The sequence below is a fragment of the Hippopotamus amphibius genome, chromosome 9 (assembly GCF_030028045.1).
Source record: "Hippopotamus amphibius kiboko isolate mHipAmp2 chromosome 9, mHipAmp2.hap2, whole genome shotgun sequence".
NCBI lineage: Eukaryota > Metazoa > Chordata > Mammalia > Artiodactyla > Hippopotamidae > Hippopotamus > Hippopotamus amphibius.
In genome coordinates this window covers 39073990-39085574 of record NC_080194.1, presented here as the reverse complement: position 1 = coordinate 39085574, position 11585 = coordinate 39073990, and the positions used below count along the sequence as shown (strand labels likewise).

The following is an 11585-nucleotide window of genomic DNA, read 5'->3' as shown; positions in this document are numbered from 1 at the left end:
CGGGGCACTGAATAAGGACACAGAGGCTGTCTGTGGGCAGGGTCTAGGGCTGTGTACTTTGTGCAGATGTTGGGTGTGATTTCCTATAGACAATATGCATGTGTGCAGAGCCCATTATGGTTATAGGATCTGTGAGTGTGTGCAGACCTTGTGGCTGACTGTAAGCCTTCATGTGCACTCTGCTAATATACACAAAGTCTGAAGCTATTTTTCCTCTATGGCACAGGTGAGGTCTCTGCAGAAAATCATGGCTTTTTTATCTGCTAACAACACAGCTGCCGTGAACAACTCTGATACTCGCCTGGTGGGCTGCTTCCTTACTGGCATCCCTGGGCTGCAGCACCTACACATCTGGCTCTCCATCCCCTTCTGCACCATGTACGTAGCTGCCCTGGCAGGCAATGGCATTTTAATTGGTGTCATCCTCTCCCAGCCAAGCCTGCATGAGCCCATGTACATATTCCTGTCCATGCTGGCCAGTGCCGATGTCTTGCTCTCCACTTCTGCCATGCCCAAAGCACTGGCTAACTTCTGGCGAGGTTCTAACCACATTTCCTTTGATGGCTGCCTCACCCAGATGTTCTGCATCCACTTCCTTTTTGTGGCTGACTCTGCAATCCTCCTGGCCATGGCCTTTGACCGCTATGTGGCCATCTGTTCCCCTTTGCGATATGCCACAATCCTCACCAGCACAGCCATTGGGAAGATCGTCGCTGCCACGCTGGTCCGCAGCTTCATCATCATGTTTCCATCCATCTTTCTCCTCAAGCGCCTGCACTACTGCCGGATCAACATCATTGCCCATACATTTTGTGAGCACATGGGCATCGCCCGTCTGTCCTGTTCTGATATCTCCATCAACATCTGGTATGGGTTGGCAGCTGCTCTACTCTCCACAGGCTTGGACATCATGCTTATCACTGTTTCCTACATTCACATCCTCCAAGCTGTCTTCCAACTCCCTTCTCGAGACGCCCGGTTCAAAGCCCTGAGCACTTGCGGCTCCCATGTCTGTGTCATCCTACTCTTTTACATCCCTGCCCTCTTTTCTGTCTTTGCCTATAGGTTTGGTGGAAGCCACATCCCACGCTATGTCCCTATCCTCCTGGCCAACCTCTATGTGGTCATCCCACCTATGCTCAATCCCATTATTTACGGCGTGAGGACCAAGCAGATTTTGGAAGGGGCTAAACAGATGTTTTCAAGTCTTGTCAAGGAATCTAAATAAATGCTCTCAACTTGACCTCAACTTAATCCCTTTCTATACCTATTAACTGTTCTATATTCACACTCTCCTCATCTCTACGTCTTCCATTTATCCCCGTGTTATTCTCATCCATGTTCCAATGATTTAAATACATGTTCTACTTAAATCCATCTTTGATTAATTGCCTTAGAAATCTATAGTAATACCCAACTCACTTTCTTCTAATTATTATTCAAATAAATTCTGATCCTGTGCTATCTCAAGCAAAACTAATAAGAGGAAATGTGATAACTTACCTGGAATCTACCATCTAAATAGGACTTTTCTCAGCATCCACTTTCCTTTTCTCCTTAATGCAGTACCTAAACACTTGTATAATTTTGACATTTATATTTGTTAGTTCAATAGCTTCCTCACAATGGGAACGCCTGAGAACTGTCATGTCTAGAAATTCATAGTCCACTGCGATGATATTTATATTTATTACCAGCTACACATGTCCATAATTACACATGTATATATACTCAAGTTCAGAGATGCTAACACACTGCAGCATATGTCGATGGATGCCTCCGTTTATTATCAGCTTAAATTCAAACATACCATTTCAAAAACTCTTATCAAATAATCCTGGGCTACTGTCGCCTGTTTCAGGAACAGCTCTCCTCAAAATATAAATAATTCTATAGGGATAGAGTATTCTTTTCCATCCAAATATGCTTTGTGTTTGAAAATTATAGTCATCGTTAAAATGAAAAGTCAAATACCTACTTGTATCTAACAGCCACAGATATACATATTCTTTAATAACTTGTTAAAGAAATATAAACACCTATATGTAACTTAGATGCTTGCTCACTCCTCATTACTTATTAACACCAGAGATTAGTCTAGCCTGACTTACTGTGAGATTGAGAAGAGCAATTCAATCTGACTTTTAGCCCAGGACCAACTCATCCTCAAACACCTAGCTTTCATCTCAACTCTGTCCACTTCCATATTCAGCCCACAGTGAAAGATCCATCTTTTAAGATTCTCCACCTCTTTTCATCTAAATCACTATTTTATTGGGTCCTGAGACTATTTCTTCCTGTTTTATCAGAGATCTTTTTCATATCGGTGACTTTATGCCATGTCTAGAATGCATTCCTTGAAGAAAGAGGTTATTTTGAAAGGCTTTTTATCTCTTTTGCTCCAAAGCATGAGAACCTGCACATAGCAAATATGCAATATGTGTTTATGTGCATAAAATTCTTACTTTAAAGACTTTTAACACCACTTTTCTGCTCAACATTTATTCTTGTTTGAGTTAGCTCTTCTCAGCCCTGGGATTCAGTGCCAAGTAGAGGAAAGAACTGTACTAGGTGCCGGGATGGTGACTTACTTAAAGCCTGGATCTACTACTTATTTATTCAATGAGTTTTAGAGGTTGCAAAATCCCAACAAACTTCATTTTCTACTCATCGGTAAAGAAGATGAGGATGATAGAACATTATGTATCTATTACATAGTAAGCATTCAATGAATATTCAGTTCATTTTTCTCTTTCTTCTTTCCACATAGCTTTCCGCATCCAGAAGACAATATAATGAGAATTAGAGAGAGAAGTTATTAGTATTTATTATGTGGAGTAGAAAACAGGAGTAGCAGTCAAGTTTTGGGTTCTGGATTTTTGTTAGAATTCTCAACCTTCTGTATACTAACTATGTGACTTTGAGCAAGTTACTTCACTGCTCTATGTCTCAACTTTCTCATATTTAAAGGGGAAATACTAATAGTACCTTTCTCTTAATGATTTGATGAGAAATATATATTATATAGTACATGAGTAAAGTATATATTATATAGTACATCATATAGTATATGAGGGTATATTATATATTATATGAGTATATCATATAGTGTATAGATATACATATATGCATATATTCACATATATATCATATAATAGTACTTGGCATGTAATAAATTCTTTATAAATAATAGCTTTACTTGAATTGTTGTTTTAATTATTAATAGCTCATCCAACTTAAGAGCTCATCACCTCATAATTAATAAAAAGCTGTCCTGAGACCTAAGCCTATTGCATGGATTGTACTCCAATTTTGTTTCTCTAAAGAGAGAAAGGAAGAAGAAAACAAGAATTGAAAGAAAAATATTTTAATCCAATGTTTACAGTAACTGATCTCAACCAAATATAATTTTGAAATGTCAAAATTAAATGCATTTAAAATTTTTTGTAGGCATTATTTTAAATACAACTATGCCACTCAAGACACACAGACTTTCTGGTTATTTTGCAGATAAAGAAGGTTCACTTCATCTTCAGGGCTTGGTATTTATTAATCCTATTGTCTGAAATGCTTTCTATATCTTTACATGGCTCACCGCCTCCTTTTACTCAGTCTTCTGTTTATATGTCTCTCCCACCGAGACAGCTCTATAATCTTCCAGTAAAAAAAAAAAAAATTCCTTTCTTTTTTTCACGGGAAGAAAACACCATAAACAAAGTCAAACATCAATGGCAAACTGGGGAGAAATATTTTCAAGTTATATTATAGCCAAAAGGCTAATTTTTCCTTCAACTGTAAGAAAAAAATGATCAAAAGTTTGATGAAAAGGAGGACAAAGCATAACTAGAGTATGCTTAACTTAACTGTTAACAAGAGAAAATATAATGAAGACTACACAGAAACACAGAAATGCAAGTCAAAGCCACAATGAGGTATCACCTCACAGCAGTCAGAATGGCCATCATAAAAAAAATCTAGAAACAATAAATGCTGGAGAGGGTGTGGAGAAAAGGGAACCCTCCTGCACTGTTGGTGGGAATGTAAGTTGGTACAGTTTACTATGGAAAACAGTTTGGAGGTTCCTTAAAAAACTAAAAATGGAACTACCATATGATCCAGTAATCCCGCTACTGGGCATATAACCAGAGAAAAGCATAATCGAAGAAGAAACATGTACCATAATGTTCATTGCAGCACTATTTACAACAGCCAGGACATAGAAGCAACCTAAATGCCCATCAACAGATGAATGGATAAAGAAGATGTGGCACATATATACAGTGGAATATTACTCAGCCATAAAAAGGAATGAAATTGAGTTATTTGTAGTGAGGTGGATGGACCTAGAGTCTGTCATACAGAGTGAAGTAGCCATAAAGAGAAAAACAAATACCATGTGCTAACTCATATATATGGAATCCAAAAAAAATGGTGCTGATGAACCCAGTGGCAGGGCAAGAATAAAGATGCAGATGCAGAGAATGGACTTGAGGACACGGGGGGTTGGGGGGCAAAGGGGAAGCTGGGATGAAGTGAGAGAGTAGCATTGACATATATACACTACCAAATGTAAAACAGATAGCTAGTGGGAAGTTGCTGCATAACATAGGGAGATAAACTTGATGATGGGTGATAACTTAGAGGGGTGAGATAGGGAGGGTGGGAGGGAGTCGTGGGAGGGAGGAGATATGGGGATATTTGTATAAATACAGCTGATTCACTTTGGTGTACCTCAAAAACTGGCACAAGAGTGTAAAAAGCAATTACATTCCAATAAAGAGCTTTAAAAAAAAAAAAACACTATTTCTTGTCAGATTGGCAAAAATTATAATCACTGGCAGCAATGTGAGAAAACAGCCCTCTCATACATTTCCGTGAATAAACAATATGATAGAATTTCTGTGGAATTAGGATATCTTAACAAAATTCTTCTGCATTTTTCTTTTGATCCAGAAATCACACTTATAGGAAATTACCTTTCAAATATATCTTCACAGATACAAAACAACATATGGGCAAGGTGAATCATTATGGCAAAATTTTTGTAATACTAAAATGTTTGAAACAACTTTGCTGGAGTCTGAATTACTGGATTCCAAATCCACACCTTTATGTTTACTGGGAGTGTAACTGTTTCCAAGTTACACAAAGGCTTTAGAGTCACTCAGACTTGGCTTAGAATTGCACTCACCATATTCAGTACATACTAGTCATTTGTCTCTGGGAAATACATTTAACCTCTTAAAGGCTTGGCTTCCTTCTCTTTAATAAAAAATATAACACTTACTTCAGAGTATTTTTAATTATTAATGAGATTAGCTAGATATAACAAAATAACTGATGTTTTAATGGACATTAATCATTATCAATGTTTCACTATTATAAATGAGGTGTATATATTCAGGTATATTTGTGTGCACCTCTGGGAGAACTGTATTTCTATAAGTTAGATGCCTAAAAGTGGAACATTTAGGTCATAAATTATGCATTCTTAAAATTTTGATAAATTATTATGTTTTTCTGTATTTCAAGACAAAGATTTTTCTATATCTTATTATATTTTTAATTACAAAATTAACATGTGCTATTAGTAAAGAATTAAATTTGAAAAGTGGAAAGCAAAGCTTCCCTGATATTATGTCCGCAAACATAACATATTCTTGTTCAGAATCAAAGGGAAAATCTGCCATTTTTCATGTAAGAAACAACTTCATGTAAGAAACACTGGAAAGGAAATTTGCTTTGTGGATTGAGGGCTGGGATTCTGAAAGGTAGTTGACTAAGGAAAGTGTAATTTAACAGGGATGACATAGTTTATAGAAAAAAGTATCCAGGGTTTCAGATATTTCTTCTTCTGGAGTCCCTGGAGTCACTCTGCCAGGTCTCCTTCTCAGCGCTCCCCTAACATTATCTACAGGGTTATTCTCAAGGATCCCTAAGAATGCCCAAATGAATGATGGCTTTACGTGTTCAATTTGACAGATTTCAAAAGAACTGAAATTGAAGAACAGTAAGAAGAAAAAGCTGGAACAGTTCCTTTCCCTTCCCACTTGCACTTTTCAAAGCCTCACAGCCCTCAATCTCATTAATTTAAACTTTATCCCTAGAACAAGGATAAAAAAAAAAAATTTTTTTTTTTTTAGTTTCCAGGCGTCACAACCTACTGAAGGTCACCATTCTTTCTTTCTTTCTTTATGCTAGTTTTATTAATGAGAAAGTTTTTTAAAAACCTTATTTGCCTATCTATGTCCACATAAATTACAATTTGAATTAAACAAACCTAGGGTGTCTGTTCCATTTTAGCAAACTTTTGGTAACTGCCTCTACCTAGTCCTCATATTCTTTCTTTCGGTCCTTCACCCCTCAGTCTGAATAGCCCTCAATAAGCTGAGAGACTTAAAGTGCAGCACTTCCATGGAAGTGAGAGACTGGGGAAGGATGAAGATGAAAGCCATGCTCATTTTTGGAGAAGTGGTGAATAGAACTGAAGTTCAGAATAAGCAAGGATCATCTACATCAGAATTGAAGTCATCAAAAATCATGATGAGAGAATAATTATGGAGAGGAGAAGAGAGGACAGGAGAGGAGGGGGAGGGCTGGGGAGGAGAGGAGAGAGGAGACAGAGAGAGAACAGAGAGAAAGACAAAGATCCAGAAGCAGAAGCAGACACCACCTGGGAAAGAAGGAATAACCAGGATAACTGGAATATGGACAATTAGTGAGATGTGTGGTGTGATAAAGTGATATAAAGATGCTAGGGTTTTATATTTTAAGAGAATGGAGGGAATTCATGATAAGGTGCAGGGATGACCTCCAGGGCAGGAGATCTGAGAAGTGTAAGAGAGAATGAACAAATATACTATGGAGAGACAGGTTTCGGTTAACAAAGAAAGTGAAGAGAAAGTTCCAAGAAGAAGTTGATAATACACGGAATTTTGCTGATGGCTAACTGTGAGTCACAGGTTGCCAGTAAAGGATTTCAAAAGTTGGAGAGGGATGGTATGTGGAATTAAAACTAGGGATATCCAGAACCTTATGGAGATGAGAATCTGAGTGATAACCCTGAAACATGAGTTTCTTGCATCTGACAAAACAGGGATAAACTGCATAATAGCATAGTTCCCAATGGTCTCAAAGCAGTGAGTGGTCGGGAGTATTATGAGGACAGAGGTGTGAGATGTGAAGGCTGGGGGAGGGGTTTGTCTTCTCCGGAGCAGGGGAGAACTCTCTTGATTCCTGGGGCATCAACCCGATATTCCATTCCCCTTTTGGACAAGATGGACTTCACCTATTCTCCACAAGGTAGTCAAGTTTTCCCAGGCTCTTTTATGCCTTCAGCACACAGTGTTAGACTCCAGAACTTTTAAAGTGCTTACAAAAATATTTGGACCCTAAAAATAATAATGGATGTAATAACTCCTTAATGTACAGGAGGGGAGTAAGCTATAAAACCAAAATTAATCAATGCCTAACTCACTGTTAATCACACTTCAATTATGCTTCAATTCAACTCTCCTAATTATGTTTTATAGGTGGGATGTAGGCATGTTTTTCTTTGTTTTAAATTATGATGGGAAAGTAAAGATCACTGATGCTGAGACCTCGATATCCCTATCTATTGGACTCTGGTATTATTAAAACCCTTTGTTCCTGCTGTTCTTTAAAATCCTGACACAGTTCTTTCTTGCTTAGGACACACATTTCTTCCTCTCCCCACTTTATGATTGGTGCTGCAGCATTCTAGACTTGGAATGACTGAATGTATTTGAATTTGCTCTGTAGGAGGCTTTTCTGCCTCTTCTGTCCCTCTAAGACACTTCTCCATCCCCAGAAGCTTTCCTCACTTTCTGTCCTCATCTGCATGTGCAGGTACAGGTGAGTGAAGCCAGGTAGCCTTCACCCTCCCTTCAGAGGGTTTCACCTCCCCCCACCAGACTTCAGTAGTTGGCTGGTGTTTGGTGGCGGGATGTAGGGAATTTTGCAGGTTTAAAGTATAACCCAAGCTTGGGGAGAAAGCATAGAAAAGCTGATCTCGGGCCTTGAAGTGGCTGTGTAAAGACCATTGTCCAGCGGACCCTGACCCAGGAAGCTAAATGAGATGGGAGAGGCAGCCCTGAAGCCTCGGATAAAGGGATTAATCATTTGGATAAAGGAATTCAGCTATGAGATAAGAAGAGAGGCCAGCAGCCCACATTTCTTTCTCTTTCTGCTACAGGATGTAAGTCCAGTTCCTTTCTTTCTTTTTTTACATTTAAATTAGCACTTTATTGAAATATAATTTATGTACCATATGATGCACCTATTTCAAGTGTATGACTCAATATTTTTGGTGTGACATTCATAGAGCTGTGCCACTATCAGCACAATGCATTTTAGAACATTACCATTACCCCCTTCCCCCAGCAAAATGTATCCCCTTAGCAATCACTCACGCTTTTCTCCCATCCCACCCCCAGCCCTAGGCAACCGCTAATCTACTTTCTCTCTTTATAGATTCACCAGTTCTGGATATTTGAAATAAATGGAATCACACAATGTGTGATCTTTTGTGACCGACTTCTTTCATTTTGCATTTTTTCAAGGTGCATGCATGTTGCTGCATGTATCGTACTTCATTCCTTTTGATGGCTGAGTAATATGCCATTGTAAGGACATATCACATCTTGCTTATCCATTCACAAATTGATGGACACTTGAATTATTTCTACTTTTTAGCTGTTATAAATAATGCTGCTATGAACATTCATGTGCAGGTATTTGTGTAGAATTATGTTTTCATTTCTCCTGGGTTTATATCTAGGCGTAGAACTACTGAGTCGTGTGGTAACCATGTTTACCCTGCTGAGGAACTGCCAGGCTGTTTTCCAAAGTGCCTATACCATATTACACTCCTACTTGAGTTTATGAAACTCCCAATTTCTTCATATACTCTATGATAATTGTTATTACTATTATTATTTTTTTTTAATTCTAGCCTTCTTAGTGGGTTTGAAATGGTATCTTATTGTGGTTTGGATTTGCATTTCCCTAATGGCTAATGGTGATAAGCTCCATTTCCTGCCATGTCCCAATTAGCCCTCATTTATACCCCTGGGAATGGAACTAGAAATCCAATGTTCGAAAGATTTCTTAATGAATGAAACATGTTAAAGTAAATTACTTAAGGAATAAAATATGTTAAAGTTAATCCAACTCATTTAGAATGGTAGATGCCTCATATTTAGACTTCTGTTTTATTTTCCTTGGAGCTCTTGCTTCAGTTATTATCTCTTAAAGAAGATGATAATCTCTGCCCATTTTATTTTCCTGGGTTGTTATGAAAATTGAATAATGGCTTGAAAGACTTTGGTCAAATTAAATGTACTATACAAACATGAAGGAAGAAAAATGGTGGACAGTTTGTTCACAGAAATGGGCTCTCTAGCTACCTACCAGATTAGGCATTTGCACAACAAAAAGCAGTGTCTCTGGGATTGTTCAGTGCAATGCAGACCTGAAATTGCCATTTCCCTGTGCTTGTTTCAAGCAAGTTTCCAGGTCTCTGCTGTAGATATTGGGGGACTACAAGAGAGAACATGGCTGAGTGCCTAAGAAAGAAGGTAGCTCCTGATCCCAGCCTCTTTCCTACCTAAAAAGAGATACCCATTTTTCTATCTCCTACATCTGACTCAGGAGATAATTGATATGCCATAATAACACACCATTATATCACATGCTGGTCTGTCCTAGTTTTACTTCTTGAAGTCTTTGGATATAATAAGTGCAGAACATCTTGCTGAAATGCAGTACAACTCTCAGTATTCTAGAGTTCAATTTGTCTTGAGTCTTTCTTACAGTTTGAAGGAACATAGACTCTTTGCCTCCTCAACTAAAGCCAAGGCTTCATAGAGGACAAATTGCCCTGCTATTCAGGTGAGCATAGAAAGGGCTAAAAGAAGTCAGAGAAGGACAATCTAACTAACCTGACATTAACCCCACAGGAGAGGCTTTATAGAGGCTGACTAAGTATGGAAAAACTCTAGAAATGCCATGATCTAGGGCATGGGTATTATATGGCCTGAGGGCAAGACTTGAGTTCTTCCTTCTACAGTGATGGAAACATGGGTCATGATGCTACAACTCTCAGAACTAATTCAGAATTTGAAGAGGCAAGTGAGTCAAAGCACACCCAATGATGAGATTGACAGGCAGAATATGGCTCAGGCTGCAGTTTCTATAGTCCAATAAACAAGTTTTCAGTAATGAAAGTAATGTGAGGACACAGGAAGAGAATCACCAATCCTGAGACTCTTTACTCCACATCCCCCACTGACTTTGAGAACTTGCCAAACTCTCTTACCATAGACACTTGCCCATTCCTGCTGATCATAAATCCTTAATATCCAGATCAGTGAACCATATTTGCTAACTGCTCAATATCCCATCTTTCCTACCCTGTGATTCCCACAAGGGCTCATAACACAGTTCACAGGACAAGTGACTGACAATCCCCGCCCCAATCCCATCCATATACAGTAAGTCCCCTACATATGAACCTTCAAGTTATGAACTTTCAAAGATGCAAATGTGCATTCACATGTCCAATTACCTAAGTTAGTTCATGTGTCTTGTGTACATTGTCAGGTGCACTCATCCTCTACAAGTGGTTGTGCTTTTGTGTACTTTACTGTACAGTACTGTATAGATCACAGTAGTATAGTATCTTTATTTCAAACACAGAATGTCCAGAAGCAAGTGTAAAAGCAGTAGTGATGTAGCTGGTACTGCTGTATTTTTCAAGGTACTGTACTATAAGATTAAAAGTGTTTATTTTTTGTTTGTTTTTCATGTATTATTTGTGTGAAAAGTATAATAAACCTATTACAGTACAGTACTATAGAGCCAATTCTGTAGTTGGGTACGTAGGCTAATTTTGTTGGACTTATGAACAAATTGGACTTATGAATGTGCTCTCGGAATGGAACTCATTCATATTTAGGGGACTTACTGATATCCCTTTTTGGGACACTTTTCCCCTCCTGTGGGAGAAGAGAAAAACAGGTTCAGTCCAGAACACTGCCCCCTTTCAGAAAGGATTAGTTTTGTAGTCATAAAAACAAAATCAGGGCCCAGGCAGATTATTCTAGTGAACCAACAGAGGGTCATGAGAAGATACAAAATAAGAACTCCAGGCTCGAGAGCCAGACAGACTTATAGGAGACAAAGAGGATCTGTATCATTTTCTTCCAGTGACCTGATACCTGAAAAAGAAGTCATGTACTTTCTTCCTTTATTCCTTCCACAAGCCAATTCTGAATAATTACTGCACTCTGTGTATTGGTCTACACTCTAGATATACACATAGGAATACAGAAATGATCCCTGGCCTTAAAGAGTTCAGTGTGTTATTCTCTAGCCTCTTGTTTCCTATCATTCCATACATACTCCTTAGGGATATAATTGTATCCCTTGGCTTTAGCCCTTGCACAGTGTGTTGACTTACAAATCTAGAGTAAAATATAGTGGGTACACCTTACTTGGAATTCATAATTTATTAATCTCTTATGAATGATATCGAGAATTTATTGATTTCATATCCTAACTTG

At 38.3% G+C, this 11585-nt stretch overlaps 1 protein-coding gene across 1 annotated transcript; it reads left to right on the top strand.

The window, feature by feature from the left end:
• Positions 1–217: 217 nt before the first annotated feature.
• On the top strand, positions 218–1228 carry LOC130861407 (olfactory receptor 52B6-like). Its single transcript, XM_057750257.1, has one exon. The coding sequence runs from the start codon at positions 218–220 to the stop codon at positions 1226–1228; it is 1011 nt and encodes a 336-aa protein (XP_057606240.1).
• The last annotated feature ends 10357 nt before the right edge of the window (positions 1229–11585 follow it).

Excerpts from the sequence above, each read along its gene's own strand:
- LOC130861407 (XM_057750257.1), top strand. The coding sequence starts at position 218 with ATGGCACAGGTGAGGTCTCTGCAGAAAATCATGGCTTTTTTATCTGCT.